The sequence below is a fragment of the Bos indicus genome, chromosome 12 (genome assembly GCF_029378745.1).
Source record: "Bos indicus isolate NIAB-ARS_2022 breed Sahiwal x Tharparkar chromosome 12, NIAB-ARS_B.indTharparkar_mat_pri_1.0, whole genome shotgun sequence".
Lineage (NCBI taxonomy): Eukaryota > Metazoa > Chordata > Mammalia > Artiodactyla > Bovidae > Bos > Bos indicus.
The window spans coordinates 15,621,347-15,642,982 of record NC_091771.1 but is presented as its reverse complement, the minus strand read 5'-3'; the positions used below and the strand labels follow the sequence as shown (position 1 = coordinate 15,642,982).

At 47.0% G+C, this 21,636-nt stretch overlaps 1 protein-coding gene across 3 annotated transcripts in view; it reads left to right on the top strand.

The window, feature by feature from the left end:
- The first annotated feature begins 375 nt into the window (after positions 1–375).
- The window catches only part of ERICH6B (glutamate rich 6B), a 65,548-nt gene continuing 44,287 nt past the window's right edge, over positions 376–21,636 (top strand). Inside the window, exons 1-4 of one of the 3 annotated variants that reach the window (XM_070800050.1) lie at positions 376–428; positions 8,277–8,398; positions 12,480–12,857; positions 19,777–19,822. In XM_070800050.1, coding sequence (XP_070656151.1) covers positions 12,527–12,857; positions 19,777–19,822 — 377 coding nt within the window. In that variant the 5' untranslated portion in view covers positions 376–428; positions 8,277–8,398; positions 12,480–12,526. Of the gene's footprint in view, positions 429–8,276; positions 8,399–10,697; positions 11,690–12,479; positions 12,858–19,776; positions 19,823–21,636 lie in introns of those variants that run through there. The other 2 variants (XM_070800049.1, XM_070800051.1) reach the window with 2 other exon arrangements.

The window sequence follows — 21,636 nt, the reverse complement described above, 5'->3', positions numbered from 1 at the left end:
GGATTTCCATGGGGAACACCCAGGAAGAGCTATTGACCAAGAAAGACTAAGCAAAAAACATGTACTTCAAAAACAAATTCCATTTCATCTTAGCCTAGGAAAAATCTCTACTATCCAGTATTCTTAAGAAACAAGGTGTTCTCTGGCTACTTTTCTGGATAACTAAGAGCTAACCAGAGGGACTCCCCTGGTGGTCCAGCGGCTAAGACGCCACACTTGTAAGGCAGGGAACCTAGGTTTAACCCTTGGCTAGGGAACTAGATCCCACATGCCGCAACTAAGAGCTTGAATGTAGCAACTAAGACCCGACACAGCCAATAAATAAATATTCTTTAAAGAAAGCGCTAACCAGAAAACTTTTTTTTTTTTTTCCCAGCTGTTACTGTTGAAGAATCTCTTGGCTTGGACTCAGTTCACTCCCTGACATTGTAAGTATTGCCCATGAGCATATCTAGATGTATTAATAACTGCTGCAACTGCATCTTCTAGGTCTCGAAGGCTGCATAATCATGACTGCAAATAATCCTTACTATCCTCCCTGTGGGCCATACTGTTATCCCAGAAACAGTGATGATAAAATGCATCTCCATGAAATGAACTGTATTTTAAACATATTGTTTCCCATCAAGGGCATAACATTACATAAAACCTAGATGTGACCATCCACGGGGCATCTGAAGAAACACAGACATAGGATTATAAACCCTATGCACAACACCTATAATCCAGAAGGTTCTAAAGCCACTCAGTCATGTCTGACTTTGTGACACCAGGAACTGTAGCCTGCCAGGTTCCTCTGCCCATGGAATTTTCCAGGCAAGAATACTGAAGCCATTTCCTACTCCAGGGGAATCTTCCTGATCCTGGAAGCAAAATCCAACTTGAACTGATGTGGCACTACTTAAAGTTTGTTTTTATCCCACTTATTGTGAACAATTATGTGTCTTGCTACAGAAATACTAAGATTCACTACAGTAGGTTGTTATACATCTGTGATATATTCACCCTGAGGTCAGCTGAAATTAGAAAAAAATCTGAATTCCACAACACACTGGCCCCAGGGGTTTTGAATAAGAGATAGTCTTTAGAAACAGAGGCCAGGAAGGAACCTAGATCTCTTGTAGGTCAATCCATTAACATGGGAAGTGAGAAAAGAAGCCTAGACAAATGTGTGGGAGGAGCCAGGAATGTGTTCAAAATCACATATTCAGTTTGGACCTCAGCCAAGACAGAACTATTTCTCCTGCCACCTGCTGCCCCAGAAAGCAGCCTATGTTTGTGTATGTTAGTCACTCAGTCGTGTCCGACTCTTTGTGACCCCGTGGACTGTAGCCCACCAGGCTCCTCTGTCCATGAAGTTTTCCAGGCAAGAATACTGGAGTGGATTGCCATTTCCTTCTCCAGGGGATCTTCCGGACCCAGGGATTGAACCCAGGTCTCCTACATTGCAGGTGGATTCTTTACCACTGCAAAGATGGCCTATGCTGCTGCTAAGTCGCTTCAGTTGTGTCTTGACTCTGTACGACCCCATAGACAGCAGCCCACCAGCCTCCCCCGTCCCTGGGATTCTCCAGGCAAGAACGCTGGAGTGGGTTGCCATTTCCTTCTCCAATGCATGAAAGGGAAAAGTGAAATTGAATACATGTGCTCAAACATGTTAAGAACACAGGTGTCTTAGCACTCTGCTGGGGCACACTCAAAATACATGCTTCTACTGAGATGCTATGTTGAACCATCTGAAAAGAATACAGCATCGGTTATAACAGTTACCTGCTTTGTTTCACACCATACTGACAATCTGAGGGAGGTTAATTCAAAGCCATTCTATATGACTCTTGAAAATGAGTCCAGTAAGCTTTTAATTAAGGATGTCTTTTCATCTGAATGAATTTCCTTTTAGCAATTAGAAACTCTAAAAGATTATTTCTTTGTTCTTTTAAATAGTTTCTTTGTTCTCGGAATATTTGAAGGAACCGCTAAGAACTTGAATTGTAAAGACTAGAAAGATGACATCTCTTGCTAATCCCCTCTGGTACAGGGCGGTTTAGACTTGGAACTGAGCGGATGTAGTCTGAATCCCAAATTTGGTGCTTAGGAACCATGGCCTAAGCCAGTTACCAATCTCTACAAGGTCTAGTTTTCTTTGTTGAAAAATAGGATAATAATACTTTAACAGATTTTGGTGAATCTTTAAGTTTAAAAATGAAAGTAAAATACTTTGTTCTGGGTACATAGTAAGTGCTCAGTAAATGACAGAAAGCCAGCTTTCCCCTCCCTCCCTCTCCTCACTCTCCTTCTTGGATCATGGAGAACATGCATATTTAACTACAGCTGAGGAAAAGGCTTTGAGAAGGAAAAGTGAAAGCGTTAGTAGCTCAGTCGCGTCTGACTCTTCGCCACCCCATAGACTACAGCCCGCCAGGCTTCTCTGTCCATGGGATTCTCCAGGCAAGAACACTGGAGTGGGTTGCCACTTCCTCCTCCAGGGGATTCCTGACCCAGGGATCCAACCTGGGTCTCCTGCTTTGCAGGCAGATTCTTTACAGACTAGTGCACTGAGTGCTCGTCTTCCAAACAACGCGAGACTTTCTGCCCACACAGCAGCCAGTATTGTAAAAGAACACCATACTTGGGGACGGGAGATACGGGTTCAAGTCTGAGCTTGGCCACTTATTAATTGTCTGACTTTAACTAAGACCTTTGCTTTCTCTGAGCCTCAGTGATATCATCTGTAAATGCAGAGAATAGCGTTTACTGCACAAGACGGCTATGATGAATACATTCAATATGGCACATTTGTTACAAACATATAATACATACATATGTATTATATAATACACATATATGTATACATAATACATATAATACAACTCAAAGTATTCTACAAATCGGTGAAGCCTAGAGAAGACAGAGTAGAACCCCAAATGTGAAAAGAGGAGAACATTTTCCTGATTTAAGTAAAAGGAGAGAAGGCAGAGGTGAAAACTTATAGCCCTGGTGGTTTTGATACTGGTGCTGGCCAGAATTCCAGGACATGTCCTGTGATGGTTGGGAAGCATCTGGGAGAACTGACAGGCTGTGTGGATTCCTGAAAGAGCAGGTCATGGAGGGCAGGACTGCTCCACCCACCCCTTAAAGAGGGTAGACCTTGAGGAGGGCGGAAGTCTCAGGGAGCCAAAGAGCAGGGGAATAGTAGAAAATTGAGGGGGTGGGGCCTCAAGAGTCAAGGGGTGGGGCCTCAAGAGTCAAGGGGAGGGTTTCTGAGAGCCAAGAAGGAGGGGTCTCAAGGAGCTAAGAGGGAGAGTCACAGAGCAGAGGGGGCGGTCTCAGGGCCCCGTCCTCAGCGCTCTCTGGTTTAATATTTGTGTCCATGATTTGAAGAGGACACAGTTAATAGGAAATGGCCGGCAGCCCAATAAAAACTTACTGGGAGGAGCTGGAGAAAATGTGAGGCCCCAGTTAGAAAGCAAAGGAACGCCCTGCCCGTTTTTGGAGATGGCGCTCCAGGGCCCCCAGGGTTAAGTGGTCTCAGACCCCCACGCAGTGCGGGGAGGTGGCCTCACACTCAAGCCGGAGCTCTTGACACCCTAACAGCACGGCAGCGGACAGCCAAGACTGTGGAGGAGGACCTAGAAACCACACCGGCTATGAGCTCTGGAAGGAACTCTTCCATTCAGTAAATACTCAGCATTACCTACCATGGTAATGGTTCTAGGCGCGGGCTGACCAGTGAAGAAAACAAAGATCCCTGCCCTACGGGAGCTTACATCCTAGTGAGAGGAGACAGACAACGCCGGTAACAAGTGAATAAAGCATGTAGTATGTTAGGGAGCGAACTCTGGGAGATGGTGAAGGACAGGGAAGCCTGGTGTGCTGCAGTCCATGGGGTCGCAGAGTCGGACACGACTGAGTGACTGAACAACAAAATGTTAGGGAAGCAATACGTGCTCTGGAAAAAAGGGAAAGTGGAGAAGCTTAAGGGAGATGGGAAATGCCGTGATGGGGCGGGTGACAGTAAGCAGAACGGTGGGGACAGGCCTCACTGAGACAGCGGTGGGAAGGAGGTGAGGGGTTGTGAGCCAGGCAGATACCTGGGGAGCAGGCCCATGGGACAAGGAGAGCAAAGGCCTTGGGTGGGACAGCACTGAGACCAGGGTGGCAGGGGCGAAGAGGGGAGGGGGAAGGAGATGGGAGGCATGGAGGGCCAGTCAGGAAGGACCTCACAGGCCCTGAAAAGGCCTTGGCTTTTTTTTTTTTTTTCTAATGTATTTATTTATTTGGCTGCATGGGGTCTTAGTTGTAGCGCATAGGATCTTTAGTTGTGGCCATGTGGGATCTAGTTCCCTGACCAGGGAATGAACCCAGGCCCCCTGTACTTAGCCACTGGACCGCCAAGGAAATCCCAGATCTTGGCTTTTAATCTAAGAGATGGGAGCTCTCGAAGGGATGTATCGGGGGGAGTGAGATGATGTGATTTGTGTCTTGCAAACTGGCTACCCTGTGAAGAACAGACATGCTAGAGGCCACCTCAGTAACCCAAGCAAGATGTGATGGTGGCTTGGGCCGGGAGGGGAAGTGACAGGACTCAGAGAGGGTGAGAAGTGGGGAGGTCCTTCGGTGGGCTGATGTAGGGTGGGAAAGACAGAAAAGTGTCACATGACCCCAAAGCCTTTGTCATCAGTCAAGAGGTCCGGGGAGGAAGAGCAGGAACCCAGTTTGGACGCGAGAGTCTCAGATGTCTGTTAGGTGGCGAGTGGAGGTGCTGAAAATGCAGCTGGAGGGCTGAGCCTGGAGTCCTGGGAGAAGGTCTGGTCGCTCCCTCAGACCCTTGAGCAACTGCGCAGTGGAGGAGTAAGAGCTCTTCACTGAGGCTCCCCCAGGACTGAAAACAGCCGATGAGTGGGGGGAGTCAAAGTGAAGAAGGCTCTGATTCAACGCCAGGACTTCTGAACCTGGCTATCAGAGACTGAATGAGTGGCCTCATCCAGGCTGTTTTACAATAATGGCTGAAATCAGGGCTGAGAGTTGGAAAACAGACTGACCCATGGGGAGAGAGGTTCTGTACCGACAGATAAAACAGCACCACAGAGTTCCCTTGGACCAAGCAGCTTTGTAAAGAGGGGTCTGATCTCCTAAGGATAAGGGCGCTCACTCACCGCGGTCACTCCCCGTGGGCCATCACCTTCCCTGGGGCCCAGCCACTAGGAGCTGAACTGAAGGATGGGCAGACCTGAATATCTAAACCTCCGGAAATCAACCCTGAATATTCATTGGAGGGACTGATGCTGAAATTGAAGCTCCAATAGTTTGGCCACCTGATACGAAGAGCTGACTCATTAGAAAAGACCCTGATGCTGGGAAACATTGAAGGCAGGAGGAGAAGGTGACAACAGAGAATGAGATGGTTGGATGGCATCACCGATTCAAAGGACATGAGTTTGAGCAAGCTCCAGGAGATGGTGAAGAACAAGGAAGCCTGGCCTGCTGCAGTCCGTGGGGTCACAAAGAGTCGGACATGACTGAGCGATTGAACACCACCACCTAGGCCTCCATCAGTACCAGGAAGCAGTCTTTTTCCTCTCTTTGTACCTTGAACTATTTAAAGTCTTAGCAGGACACACAAGACACACTCACACGTATACACACTTACAAACATGTCCAGTCACACACACCCTCAGAGCTGGTTAGGAATAAGTGTGCAATAGTAACAACATGAGCTTCCTGGGTGGTGCAGGGGTAAAGAATCTGCCTGCCAGTTCAGGAGACTCGAGAGATGAAGGTTCAAACCCTGGGTCAGGAAGATCCCCTGGAGAAGGATATGGCAACCCACTCCAGTATTCTTGCCTGGAGAATCCTATGACCAGAGGAGCCTGGTGGGCTACAGTCCATGGGGTCACAAAGAGTCAGACATGACTGAGCATGCGTGCACAAGCAACAACACAGCTCATGTTTGTGCCTGCCGCTACTTACACATGTACATATTGCCTCACTGAATCCTCACAGGAAGTTGGTACTATTACTGTTCCCAATATGAGGAAACTTAAGTCACAGGAGAGGTAAGAACCTCAGTCAAAAACATACAGCTTGTAAGTGGCCAAGCTGGGATTTAACCCCAGGAAACGGAGCCCCAATCCCAATCTTCTCTTTCTCAAGGTGAGTTTTCAATCTTGCTTGCCTTCCGCTTTCATTCTCACACAGACCTCTCCTCTCCTGACAGTCTAGAGCAGGTGCCTCAGAAGCAATGTTGAATTATTGACCAGGGACTTGGCCAAGGCACAGAGCTGCACCCCACTGCTGGAGCCAGGGGAGGGGTGGTGATGGGACCCAGAGGGCATGGAACGTGGGGCGAGGGAGGTTAAGCAAGGGAACCCAGGCACCTGGTGAGACCCTGAGTAGGGGCCAGAGGGCACTCAGGGTCACTGGGGCAGGGCCATCATGTGCCCTGCGTGTCAGGAAGGAGGGGGAGCCTTCCTTCCCTTTGAGATGTGAAAGCAGGCGATGGTGGTGACAAAGGACTGCCCTTTGGTGCTGAGAAGCCAGGGGTCAAATGAGGTCCCTGGGCTGCTTTCCCGGAGGGCAGAGGAGGGGCCAGGAGGAGGCATGAGGGGAGGACAGCTGTGCTGGCCAAGCCGTCAGAGCAGGACCTTGTTGCTGCTGTTCCTTCGCTCAGTTGTGTCCGACTCCTTTCGACCCCATGGACGGCAGCACACCAGTTTTCCCTGTCCCTTACCATGGCCCGGAGTTTGTCCAAACTGTCCATTGGGTCAGTGATGCCATCCAACCATCTAATCCTCTGTCAACCGCTTCTCCTCTTGCCCTCAATCCGAACCTTAGATTTCCTGATCTTCACCCAGGGCGTCACAGAGGGCCTCAGGAGGTGGGCAGAGCCCGGTCCTTACAGCACAGCTGGTTTCCTGCCCTACTGCAAGGCCGGCCCTCTGGCCACACTTGGTTTCCAAAGCATGACGCCTTTCAGCATGTCAGCTGGGCCACAGCCCCAGTGGGAGGGACAAAGAACAACTCAGGAGCAGCAGCCTCCTCCAACCATGGAAACCAGAGGAGAGACCTTGCTGACCCCACAACCAGAACGTGGAGCCCTTCCTAGGTCTCTCGTCTTCCTCTTTTCAGTCTAGTCATCCAATCAGCCCTGTAAAGACAGAGTGCTCTGTCTTGTCTCTTTGTTTTAGTTACTCGTGTCTCCCTCTTTATTTCAAGTAAGAATATTTCAGGAATCCTGGCCTTAGCCCCTCAGAATGACAGATGAGATCCAAAGAAAACCTCACCATAGGGAATTCAGTTGGCCTCTGACTCACAGCGCGATGTGGAAGGGGTCACGCAGATAGAAATCTACGAGACTTCTATGGTTCCATGTTGACCTCTGGCATCAAGTGTTCCCCTCTTCACTAAATAAGCACATTCCTCAGTAAGGATACTGGGCAAAGCATGTAGCACATTATTACAGCTTTTCTTTGATCATCCGTGCATTCATTCAGCAGGGATCACTGAGTAGCAACCATGTGCCCAAAACGCCATGCTGGGGGCAGACGTGCAGCCATGAGCTGTGCAAACACTGTACCCTCTGCCACCAAACAGCCTCCAGTTGAAGGCCCCACCCTCCACCTGCCAGAAAGATCAAGCCAAGGAGGATAGTGTGAGAAAGAGTAGACCTCTCGGGAGCTTTTGTTTTCCTGCTTTTGATGGTGACGTGGCTCTATTTTCTGATAGAGACAGAGAACTAGGCTTTCTTACCAGAAAACAACAGGACACATGCAATGATAAGCCTGCCTGGGAAACAAGGTAGCAACATGGACAGAAGCAGAAAGGGAGACCCATCCCATTCAGAGAGGGCAGCCTCCACTCCATATCACTGTCTCCGCAAGGGGAAGCCAGCCCAGGGTCCCTGAGACACCTATTTCCAGGACAACCCAGAACCCTTGTCTTTTGGTGAATTCTGCCAATTCTAAATATTTGCTCTAATTGTTTAAAAAAATTATTTAACTTGAATAAGATAAGTCTGGCAGCCTCCTTTGATTGAGGCAACCTTTTTGTAGAGCTGATCTAAGGAAGAACAAGCTATAATCGGCTGATTATAAGCAGCCCTTATAAAGCCGATCTTTTGTGTTGTGACCACAGAAATTAACCCGCAATCGCTCAGAAACCAGGGTCAAAATGAGTCAAGATCTAAATCCCAAGTCAAAACCGAGATGTCTGTCTCAGACACTGGATGTCTGGTTGCCATCTATTTCTGCCCGACAGCTTTTCTTATAAATTTCTAGGAGAATTAAAGGGACAGTGTCGAGAATGCAGTTTCTTTTCTGACCTCTGGAATGAGATTGCAGCTGACTGGAGCATTTTTTACAAGGCCTGATGAGGAAACAGAGAGAGAAGACTCTTAACCGTGAGTGACAGCGTGCTGTTGATAAACACCTTCTGGGCTGTCCAGGGGACTGGCTGATGTTGATCTTTTATCTTAAGCAGCTAAAAAAATATGAACATCAGGAGGGTCTCCGAAGTGCAAGAAAGACTTTGATGGAGTGGCTGGTGCCTGGGTGTGCGCTTCACCGCTCCCAGGGCTCGGCTGGGACAGAACCCCCTCTCCATGGGCTCTCACGGCCCTCCCACCCCTTCCTTGTCCCCGTGGCTTACAGGCCTCAGGAGCAAGCAGGAGTTCAACCGGGACAGCTAACCCTTAATTCAGCTTCTACATCATAACAGGTGATGCATTTAGGTTGCACATCAAAATAAGGCTGGAGAGGCTCCTTTAAAACAGAAGAGGCTCCCAGAGACAGAGATATAAACCCCAAAGCTTTCCCACAGCTCAGCCTTTGCCGCAAAGGCAACATCCTCCACGGTCGCGGCCTCCAAAAAGCAGTTGAGATAGCCTACGTGAAAGAACGTGCACACAGGCCTGTAAGTGATGGAGAGAGAGCAAGTCAACTGCGGGGCGAGCTCCCAGGCTCTATTTTCTAACTTTCTGGAGAGTGGCCGCAAGAACCCTCCTGCACCAGAGTCGCCAGAGTCACCAGAATCACACCGCCTTCCAGGTCACCACCCAGCACAAGATGCTCAATATGGGTGTTAAAGTCCACCACCCTGGCTGTCTTGACTTTTCCTGCCTTGTCACCCCTGCCAAGGCAGGTCCGGTTACTCCCCACTTGACCATCCTTTACACCATCAAGCGATCCACCAGGCCTTTCCCCTTCTCCTCGGATCTCACAGTCAGTTCTTTTCCAGATTTACATTTTATGAAGCTGCCTGTCACAGCTGGGTTCTCTAGAAATAGAGGGTAAGATGTAAACTGTTGAGAGGCAACCGGGCTGAAATGCTAAATGTGCCTTTGGGACCAACCGGCTAGGTCCTTTCTAGGACCTAGGACCTAGCTTAGGATAGGCTAAGGGGGACAGTGCCGTGGAGCAGGCTTGGCAACCCTGACCCAACTGGAGGAAGTGGGGTTGGGGGCAGAGGGGCCTATGATCTCTCAGTGGTGTCCTGGGCTCGCCTGGACTTTTATACCCCCGCCTTGTTTCATCACCAGATGCAGGCAGCCCCAAGAAGGGAGTGGCTTCTGGAAGGTGGCCCCCAGCAGCTGAGGCAGACCTTAAAGGAGCTGGGAGCTGAGGGGCTGGCTGCTGACCAACTACCCCACAGCTGGGCAGCTATTCCTTCTTGGAAAAGAGGTCTGGGCAGCGCACCTCTATGTGTTCCTCACCCCGCCCCCAGGCAAATCCTATGGGAATCTAGTAATCCACGGGCTCTAGCAACCCTGGGGGGTGCACAGATATGGCCCATTATTGATATCAACCCGGGTTCTTGGATTTTTTATTTTTTAAATTATTTATTATATTTCGTTGCCCTGGGTCTCCGTGGCTGCGTGTGGGCTTTCTATAGGTTTGGCAAGTGAGGGTTACTCTCCAGGTATGGCGCGAGGGCTGCTCCATGCGGTGGTTCCTTCTGTTGGGGAGCAGGGCTCTAGAGCACAGGCTCAGTAGTTGTAGCCCACAGGCTTAGCTGTCTCTCGGCATGTGGAATCTTTCCAGACCAGGGAGGGAACCCATGCCCCCTGCATTGGCAGGCGATTCCTTAACCACTGGACCACCATGGAAGTCCTGGATTCTTTAATCAATAGCAGTTGATGAGGCCAGATGAGAAATTCAGGCAAGGCTTTAGGGACTTGTGCTGCGGCTAGTACTAGGGAGCCAAAGCAAGTAACAGGTGCCCTTGCAGCCCCCTAAGACAGGGGCAAGTTGGTCCCTTAAATGGGGTGAGGGTGAGAGCCGATCAGTGGGACTAGTTGGAGGGGTGACTTGCATGGTCTGCCTACCCCCCTGGTCTGCCTACCCTGGCATCTCAGAAGTAGAAGTTAGGTTTTAGCTTTCTGTTCTCTCACTGTTCATCACTTGCCCCAACTGCACACGCTCACAGTTATTTTTAGTCTCTTATGGTTTCTAGTCTCTTATGGTTTCTTTGTATGCTGTTCGAGGAGATGTTTTTCCAAGTACAAGCACTGCAGTAAAAGGCCCCAGGTCCAGCCTGTCTCACTAGGAATGTCTTTGCACATCACACCCCTCATCTCAGGCATCATGTTGCACGTATGCTAGAGAGTTAGCCTCATGATCTCGACTGGCTGGTTCCCTAGAAGAGAGCTTCCCAATCAGGTATCTTGGGAAAGACAGGCAAAGAAATTTCTCTCTAAAGTGCTTAGAGCAGACAGGAAGATTTCGGGTCTGTTACCTGCAGCTTATCCCATTGTGCAGAGTATTTACTAACATTTTTTAAATTGGGGGATGCCCTGTTCTAGAGACATCTATTCTTGGTCCTTCATTCAGTTACTGATCATTTACTTTGGGGACCTTTTATTATTCATCAGGCACTGAGCCAACTATTGGAGAAAAAGTGGGGAACAGGCCACACAAGGTCACTGTCATTGAAACACTTAGGGCCTAGTGGAAAAGAAAGGTTGAACAAGTAAACATGGAAACAGAACCAAAAGCAGAAGTAGGGTAAGTGCTCCACGAGAGAATAACAGGGTGGGAGAGGCAAGAAGGAACAGTAAGAGAGGTCAGAGAGACTGGCCAGCCCTGGGAGCCCTGGAGTGGAAAGTGAAAGTGAAATCGCTCAGTCGTGCCGGACTCTTTGCGACCCCGTGGACTGTAGTCTACCTCCGTCCATGGGATTCTCCAGGCAAGGATACTGGAGAGGGTTGCCATTGCCTTCTCCAGGGGATCTTCCCGACTCAGGGATCGAACCTGGGTCTCCCACATTGCAGGCAGACGCTCTACCCTCTGAGCCACCAGGGAAGCCCCCCTGGAGTGGGGTTCGCGTTTTATTCTCAGTGCAAGAGAAAGCAATCGGGGGACTGTGAAGCTGTGGATGTCCTGACGTGGTTTATATTTTCCCAAGAACACTCCTGGTGGAGAATGACTGTAGGGCATCAGCACCAGTGACAGGAAAGCCAGTTAGGAGCATGCAGCAGTAACCCAGACTAGAGACGGCGCGGTTAGCTGCGAGCAGTCACGGCGGGTCGGAGGAGAGCGGAAGGATCCGAAATAGATTTGCAAACAAGAATCAGTCCTTCCTGGGGCTTCCCTGGTGGCCAGTGGTTCAGACCCCGTGCTTCCAATGCAGAAGCTGGGGGTTCGATCCCTGGTCGGGAAACGAAGATCCTACATGCCACGTGGCACAGCCAAAGGTAAGAATAAAATTATTTTTTTAAAGAAATACTTTTTAAAAAGGAGAATTAATCCTTCCTACCCTCAAGAAGTTTACATTCTGGTGGAAAGACAGATGTAGAAACTGTTTAATATAGCAAAATCATTACTTTCATGGAACTATAGAAGGTATAGATGGAGCCTAAGGTGGAACATGGAAGACCCCCTGGGCGGGTAGGTGCTCACAGTTATGTTAAATCTGGGGAGGAAAAATAAGTGTTTGCTGAATAAACTGACTTTGCCAAGGGGGTGGTGCTTCCAGCAGAGGCTGCAGCCTGGGGAACGTGCCTGGTAGACGTCCAGCCACGGACCAAGGCCCCGCTCACGGTATCCAGACCGCCCTGCCTGCACCTCTTCCCCTGTGCTTGTCACTCTGTGTATGGAAATCTGTTTCCAACTGTCTGTTTTTCTCCCCAGTTTGAAACTCCTGGGAGACAAGTCTGTGTTCTGGTTATTGTAGCAATGGTATTTCTTAATGAATAAGCAAGTCTTCTAATGATGGCGCCACTAAACACCAATCACTCCCTCACTTTGCAGCCCTCCTGGTTGACTTCATGTCATTTCAAAGGTGATGCCTTCAGCTGTGGGCTCTCTCCAACCAGCTCCCAGAGGGTAAACCCTCTGTCTCCTCTCTCTGTGCCTTTTCATGGGCCACCAGGTACTGATCTACACTCTCCAAGGGCCATCCCGAGACCATTGAATGAAATGAGTGCACGATCTGCAGTAGGTCATTACTGACTAACGGGTTTTTATTCCTTCCTCGGTTGCCAGGATGATGCAGTAGTGACTGCCTGCTGCAGAAGGCTTTCATCTGCTAAATGACTCCCAGCATGTCTGCCGAAAATCCTGAGCCATCAGGAACACCACTTCCTCACCCTTCCACAACTTTCCACCACGACACGCAGACCTTCTCCTCGAAGGAAGAAGGTACTAAGGGAGATGAGCAGAGTTTAACGGAAGGACTTTTACTTCCTGAAGAGGATGAGACTCCAGAGAAAGAACAGTACCTGGAGGAGGAGACAAATTACCTGAAAGGAAATGAGTATCAGGATTATCCGTATGAACAGGATTATCGGGGCCATAAGGATCTGCCGAAGAAAGAGCTCCTGGAAGGGAAAATGTTTCTGTATGAGAAGTTTCTGGAAGCAGGTGAGTATCTGGGGAGGACATCCCGTAGATCGTGGTTCTAGCTCATCACAAGGCCTGGGGAAAAAAAGAACAGGCTTGAGTTACAGCCAAAGAGCAAATGATCAGTCCTACTCACCATGCCGACAGCCTCATGAATCTTTTTTTTTTTTTTTTTACTTATCAATAGTTACTTTATTTTTTTTTTAATTTTATTTTTAAACTTTACATAATTGTATTAGTTTTGCCAAATATCAAAATGAATCCACCACAGGTATACATGTGTTCCCCATCCTGAACCCTCCTCCCTCCCCATACCATCCCTCTGGGTCGTCCCAGTGCACTAGCCCCAAGCATCCAGTATCGTGCATGGAACCTGGACTGGCAACTCGTTTCATACATGATATTTTACATGTTTCAATGCCATTCTCCCAAATCTTCCCACGCTCTCCCTCTCCCACAGAGTCCATAAGACTGTTCTATACATCAGTGTCTCTTTTGCTGTCTCGTACACAGGGTTATTGTTACCATCTTTCTAAATTCCATATATATGCGTGAGTATACTGTATTGGTGTTTTTCCTTCTATTTTTGACCAACCTACTCACGACTTCAATAGCTGTGCCCCCAAGCCCTGAGCCTACCAAGCAGACAGGGAGACCTGATGATCCAACGGGAAGCCTCTGTTCATAAAAAACAAAACCAAACAGAACACACCCCCTAATTTGTATCTTCTCCTTTCCTTGTTGCACAAGTAATACATGTGCATGGTGGACATTTGAGAAACTGTATACAAGTAAAAAGAAAAAAGCAAAAGCAAAAATCAGTCTTATTCAGGGTCTTCTCCGGTGGTCCACTGGCTAAGATTCCACACCTCCACTGCAGGGGCCATGGGTTCAATGCCTGGTTGGAGAACTAAGAGGCCACACACTGTGTAGCAAAAAAAAAAATTTTTTTTAATTTCTGAAAAATTCACTCCCATCCAGAGACGATAATCACTTTCGCACCTTGATTATGTCCTCCCCAGACACTGTATAGTGCTTGTAACCCGCCTTTAAGGCATATTTATTTCTATATCATGTGCTGTGCTGTGCTTAATCGCTCAGTCGTGTTCGCTTTGTGACCCTATGGATGTAGCCCCCCAGGCTCCTCTGTCCACAGGGATTCTCCAGACAAAAATACTGGAGTGGGTTGCCATGCCCTCCTCCAGGGGATCTTCCCAGCTGCAGGATTGAACCCAGGTCTCCTGCATTGCAGGCAGATTCTTTACCATCTGAGCCACCAGGGAAGCCCAAGAATACTGGAGTGGGTAGCCTATCCCTTCTCCAGGGGATTCCCGACCTAGGAATCAAACTGGGGTCTCCTGCATTGCAAATGGATTCTTTACCAGCTGAGCTACCAGGGAAGCCCCTTCTGTATCATAATTACATATATATATTACATATTTATAGGAGTATCATTTCACACTTTCAATTTTCTACACATTGTTTTAATGGCTACATCACACTGTATTATATTTTAAACCGTAATTTTTTTTGGCCCCACTGTACGACTTGTAGGATCTTAGTTCCCTGACCAGGGGCTGAACCCACACCCCTGGCAGTGAAAGCACCGAATCCTGACCACTGGACTGCCAGGAACTTCCCCAAACCATAATATTTTTAATTGGTTTCCTATTATTAATCATTTATTGCTTCTGTTTTCAGTTACCTTTTAAAATAGCATGTTGATAAATATCCTTATAGCTAAATTTTATTAATAAGCTCTACTTATTTTCTAGAACACATTTCCATAATGTGTTACCAAGTCAACAAAAACTAGGATGGTTCCCTGGGTGCCCTTTCAGACCCTGGAAGGCATCATCTTACCCTGCTGGTGGGTATTTAACTTTGGAGTGATTTCTGTTATCCTAAGGCTCACATTTTTCCCATACTGCTTCTGCAGTTGGCAACTTTTCCTTAAGTTGGGTTTTGTCATTTGGCAGTGGTCTCCTTGTGCTATTGCTCCAAGTGGGTAACATGCATTTATTCACAGGCCACACAGTGTCTTCCCTTGATGTTATGACTGCATGGCCATATCCAACCAGAAACAGAAAGTTAAACATCCAGGTCATCTGCATCACCTTAATGCTGACCTAGAAATAGAACTATTTTCTGGAACAAGCAACTATCTCAGGCAGCTTGAATCTTTAAATCCCAATCTGACTGCGCACAACCCACATCCTGAAAGCTGGGTGGGTTCGGCAGCCACACAGGTGTTTCACCTTTACATCCTATTCATCAAATCATGACAGATGTCTCACCCTATCAGTACATCGTACTGCCCTCAGCAGTTTAGTTAGTACCTTGGAGAGGTTGTTCCTCTCGCTGGGAAATTCTCTCTTCTGTGTATCTGCACCACTGAGCTCCCTCTCAGGATCCTGACAGCCCTGTTCTTCAAGTACCAAGGGTAATTCTAATACTGAAAAACATTCAAGCCATTTCTTTTGCACAGTATGAATCAAGCATTCTTCACGTGTCCCTGCTATGTGTCGGACCTTCGCAAATATATTACCCACCAGAGTAGGACAAATAGAATGCTGTCAAATGAATGGAATTGTGTATAAAGCAAAAGCTTTATATATATATATATATATATATATATATATATATATATATATAAATGCCCTGCTAGCAAATATTGGCGAGGCACTGAAAAAAAAAAAAAAAACTGTAGGAGAATACTAAAATGCCTTTAAAGGCACATGCAAGCATGTCTTAGTCTATGAAAACTCAGGGTACCAAGCCAGACTGTACAAAACAGATTAAGTTAAAACGGTTTACAAGAGGATCTTTAATTTTCAAAAGACTTTACATCAAGATTTCTTTATGTAGAATTTCTCCCCAATACCTTAAAGATGTAACTGTTTATCCTTTCTTTTGAACCTCAGTTCAAAAACAAGAGTGCTTTCCTGACTCATAACAGATGTTCAGTAAATGCAAATTGGATCAAGTTCAATTTCATTCATTTCACAAAGCCAGGTGTGTACATAGACACACACATACACAAACACATTTTTTCCTTGTTTTTTTTTGTTTTCATTTTGATTTTTAATTTTTATGGTGGAGTATAGTTGATTTACAATGTTGTGTTAATTTCAGGTATACTGCAAAGTGAATCAGTTATACATACACGTATGTCTACTCTTTTTTAGATTCTTTTCCATATAGGCCATTACAGAGTTTTAAGTTCACTGTGCTATCCAGTAGGTCCTTATTAATTAACTATTTTATATATAGTAGTTTGTATACATCAATCCCAATCACTCATATTTATTTTTAAAACAGTATTGTGAATTAATCAGTGTCTATAAAATGAACCCACAATGACAAATAGGCTTCCATATCACAGGCTAATGGATGGATTATTAGAGGTTAGTGGTGAAGCACTGTCATGACATGGATTGTGATACCTCATCTAGCTTCAGAAGGAGAGAGTGCCGTGATCTACTAGTGATGTCTGCTGCAGCATCAGGAGAGGAGGAAGGAGCCTGATGCCATGTATTGATTTGGTGGCAGATGTGAACCTGTCACAAAGAGCACTTTTTCCTTCCTCTCTCAAGAGCTTGACTGCATAGGTGTGAACACCAGTTCTCTCCCATTTATCTTGCATGGGTTGGGGCAAGTCACTTAACTGCTCTTAGTTTTCTTAGCTGTAAATTAGGTATACACTGAAAGTTGCTCAGTCATGTCCAACTCTTTGTGAACCCAAGGATTATAGCCCGCCAGGCTCCTCTGTCCATGGAATTCTCCAGGCAAGAATACTGGAGTAGGTAGCCTATCCCTTCTCCAGGGGATATTCCCAACCCAGGTCTACCACACTGTAGGTGAATTCTTTACCATCTGAGCTACCAGGAAAGCCCAAGAACACTGCAGTGGGTAGCCTATCCCTTCTCCAGGGGATCTTCGTGACCCAGGGATTCAACCAGGGTCTCCTGCATTGCAGGAAGATTCTTTACCAGCTGAGCTACCAGGAAGGCCCGTAGGGATAACACTAGACCTACCTTATGTGAAGATTAAAGGGGTTAAATTATGTAAAGCATTATGAGCTATGCCAGGCATATAGCATTTTAAGCATATAACCTATGTAAGTATTAGGTATTATTATTATAATATATTATCATTCCCCTTTACCACTGACTTGTGATGGGTAGGTAACATCCCCTGGCCACATTGCTCTCTTTTGTAAAATGGACATAACAGAAAGACAAGAGAAGATGCAATGAACTAGGGTGTGGGAGGGATCTATGCCCCCACCCAACTACTCTGCAGGCAGGTCAATTTCACAGACTTTGATTGCCCTGGACCAATCAGTGTAGTGTCAGACCAATGACCCCCATCCCCTCTCTTCTTTAAAGGGATGATTTTCTCCATGGTTTGTGAGAAAATCCAATAAAATTGGATGATATCAATGCAGCATCAACTGTTACTGAATAATCAATGGTCACGTGTGACAGATCTCCCCGGATTTGAACTGGGAGGTTCCAAATCATTGTTGTGAAGCATGGGTGTGAACCCAGGGGTGTCAGAGTTAGAAGATCCAGCACAAGGGTGGGCCTTGGACCTTGGGCATGTGGATTACCTGTTCCAGGTTTCACTTTTGCCGTGTGAAGAAATACCCTGTGACTGTGGCAATGTTCTTTCATTTTCATTCTGAAAATGCTTTGAAAGCACTCCCACACCACACAATTGCCCAGTGCAAAAAGGCATGTCTGATCTCACAAGGTGCAGGAAGGTTCTAGAAGGAAGAAATACAATCTGCATTTCTGACGTGCTGTCATAGAACAGGAAACCACCGCACAACGTGGTCCCTTTTGTTCATTTAGAACCTAAGACCTTCCTATGATATGCTCCTCTGTCCCTGGGATTCTCCAGGCAAGAATACTGGAGTGGGTTGCCATGCCCTCCTCCAGGGGATCTTCCCGACCTTGGGATGGACCCCGAGTCTCTCACATCTCCTGCGTCGGCGGGCAGGTTGTTTACCACTAGCGCCACCTGGGAAGACCTTCCTAAAGATGAACTCTGCTCTGTGGCAAATGATGCTGTAGAGATGTCACAGTATACTGATTCATAATGTTTCTATTTAATGACATTTTGAGACACACAATCCACAGGATTTGATTTTCTTGCCTCTTGCTAGCTCTTCTTTGGCGGCTCTGAATGCTCTTTGACTTAAAAGCTATAATTTGGTTGCTGTTTCCAGGTGAGAGTTGGCATCCCAGGGACCATATCTAAATGGGGAACCTAGCAATTCTGTGTATTTAAAAAGAAAGGCTTGCGATACACTGATAAGGCAGAGACAGGGGAGACAGACAACTTGTCAAGCAGCAAAGTTCACAAATAAGCCAGAGCTTCCCAATCAGGGTGCCTTGAGTCGGCCACTACTGGGGAGAGATGCTGGGTCCCCAGTTCCCCCAGCCTCCACGCTGCTCCCATACAAACAGCATTATCTTCTACAGCTGTCTTGTCCTGAAGGCTAGGAATAGAGTCCAGCGACATAGGGTGTATAGTGTTCATTTCAGTCTCTGTTTCCGTCAGGTCTTCAGTCACTCTTTACCACCCTCCTCCCTTTACAAATGAGGATCCTGGCGTCTGAGAGAGGGTATGTGACTTCTTCAAGGTCATGGGAAATAACTAAGAGTCAGGAGACGCTCCCAGGCCTTCTCTTTCTCTTCTAATCGCTTCTCTTTTTCTCCTTCCTTCCCTCCTTTCGTCCTTTGCTTCTGCTTTTTAATAAATTATATGCATATTTTAACTCGACAGGAGTAACATAAAATGAAGCAAAATCTACTTCTGTTCCTTTTCTCGTGGGAAATGTGAAAAGTAGGAAGACACCAACCTACCAACATCCGAATATAAATAAGGCTGATTCACATTTCAGCAATTTTTATTCTGTCCCTCCTGCTCTCATTTTTTGCTTGCTGGTGGTGGTGGTCCTTGTTTTGTCTTGATTTTACCATTTCAAATACGCTGTATATACAAGCTTGTATTTTACTTTTGTTACTTAGTCCTGTGACCTTCACCTCTGCCCGTATTGCTTAGTGTTTGTAGCCATCATTTTATTTTTTAGTATGGATTTATTATTGTTATTTATTTTGGCTGTGTCAGGTCTCGATTGTGTCATGCAGGATCTTCCACTGTGGCAGGCAGTCTTCTCTAGTTATGCGGGCGGGATGGGATCTTAGCCCCCCGACCAGGGATCAAACTCACACCCCCTGCACTAGAAGGGGGGCTCTTAACCACTGGCCCACCAGGGAAGTCCCTGTAGACATCATTTTAATAGCCAAGTAATATTCCTCAGTAATAGTCTATCTCATGGGTGAACTATGGATAAGTGTTGAACATTTAAGTTTCTCATTCAAGTTTTCTGATTCTGATTTCTTTACACTTCCACTGGGCCATCCTCTATTGCTAGAACTGATGCTCTATTTTATCCCAATTGTACCTGAAATTCTTGATGTCATATCATTCAAACCCACTAGTCAGGTGATTAAATGACACAAATAGAACTTGTAAAATTAAATATCATTTTTTAAAATATTTATGTCCTCTGAACCTCAGCCCTCTTTCCTGTATGGAAAAAAATATCCTTCATCCTGTGACAGAGGAGGGACTCTATGATAACCCGAAAGATTAACAAAGCAAACTTGAATGTCCCAAATCCACAATTTCATGAAAATTACCTTCTTGAGTTCTAATTTTATAAAATTTTTAACCTCATAATTTCTAAAGGAAACGATTAAGAAAGAGAACACCATTAAAAAAAAAAAGCAAAAATAGAAAAATTCTGTAAATCAGGGCTTCTCCACCTCAAACCCAGCATCACATAATTAATGACAGGTTTTTTAACAGAAAGAAAGTTTCCTTTTTTTCCCTAACATTGTCTTTCTTTTATTTTTTCCAACAGACTTCAAGGCTCATTCTTCACAAACCCTGCCTGGTCTTAGAGCAAGGTAAAAGTTTTTTGGTGTTTTTGGGGTTTTTTCCTGATAAATCAGGGTGAAAATTCATGCTGAGGGCTGATGCTTCGTAGCCTTTGCAGTCCCAAAGACTGGGAGCAGGGGTGAGAGTGGGTAGGGGTGCAGGGAGCAGGACCTCCGAGAAGGAGGGGTTCAGGGGCAGTCTCCTAGAAGTCACACACAAAGGATCGCCCAAGATTATTCCCCTTTGCCATTCAAGCCACTCACAAGCTGAGAGAGGAGCCCCGGGATCCAGAGCCCTGGGCACCCAGAACTATGGAAAGAGCAGAGGCCAGCTGAGTCTAGAAAGGAGGTTAGTGTGGGGAAAGACGGCCAAGGGCCCTGGGCATCGTTCGTAGTGAAGAGGTGTGTGAACGCCACAAGGAAGTTGCTATCCTCCTTGCTCAGGCATATTCCAAGCTCCAAATGATCGTGCAGTGAGTATTCGTGGAACTCCTGCCACAGGGCTTGACCCACGCTAGATGGTCACTGCGAGAGCCGTGGACAGAAGCCTCTGTGTGCTCCACTCTGTAGACACCCCTGTGGGGCAGGGGACACGCAAGCTCTGGTTCACAGTCTTCATCCCCTACATCCACCCCAAAGGATGACTAGGGGAAGGCGGTCACTGACCTCCAGAGGGGAAGTGGGTGGACACTAGATACAAAGAAAGCGCGAGGCTGGCTGGGTTACACTGAGAAGCAGGAATGAAACCTGCTCTACTGTGCAGGGAAGACATAGGCTACAACTTGAGGACCCGGGGCTCCGTACAGGGGCACCCCCTCCACCTGGTGAGGTCGGCTCCCCACTCCCACCCTCCACCAGCCCCTCTGTATCATGCTTCGTGCTTTCAGAGGCTCAGCATCTGCCAGGACCACCCCACTACGCCAATCCACAGAGGGAGTGCTTTCCGGAATCCCCTCCACTTCAGTTACTGACACTTACAGAAGCAAGCAACGTGATGCTGAAGGGGCCTGACGATGAAGTGACTGGTCAGGCTGGGATGGAGAACAGGGACCCAGAGCCAGGCTGCCTGGGCGTGGATCTCAGCTGCTCCACCCAGCCAGCTGTGTGCTACGGGGCAGCCGCTTCATCTTCTGCTTTGGTGTTCCCATCTGTAAAATGGGGACAGGAAGAGTTTCTGCTTCCCCGGGGCTGTGTGTATTTGTGTGTGTGCGCACACACTCAGTTGTGTCCGAATCTTTGTGACCTCACAGATGCAGCATGCCAGGGATCCTCTGTCCAAGGGATTTCCTAGGCAAGAATACTGGAGTGGATCGCCATTTCCTCCTCCAGGGGATCTTCCTGACCCAGAGATGGAACCTGAGTCTCCTAGGTCTACCTGCATTGGCAGGCAGATTCTTTACCATTGTGCAACCTGGGGTGGGGCTGTGGTGAGGATTAAACAAGTACTTCAACATTCAGAAAACTAAGATCATCACATCCGGTCCCATCACTTCATGGCAAATAGATGGGGAAACAGTGGATGACTTTATTCTTCTGGGCTCAAAATCACTGCAGATGGTGATTGCAGCCATGAAATTAAAGGACGCTTACTCCTTGGAAGGAAAGTTATAACCAACCTAGATAGCATATTGAAAAGCAGAGACATTACTTTGCCAACAAAGGTCCGTCTAGTCAAGCCTATGGTTTTTCCAGTGGTCATGTATGGATGTGAGAGTTGGACTATAAAGAAAGCTGACTGCCAAAGAATTAATGCTTCTGAACTGTGATGTTGGACAAGAAATCCAACCAGTCCATCCTAAAGGAGATCAGTCCTGAATATTCATTGGAAGGACTGATTCTGAAGC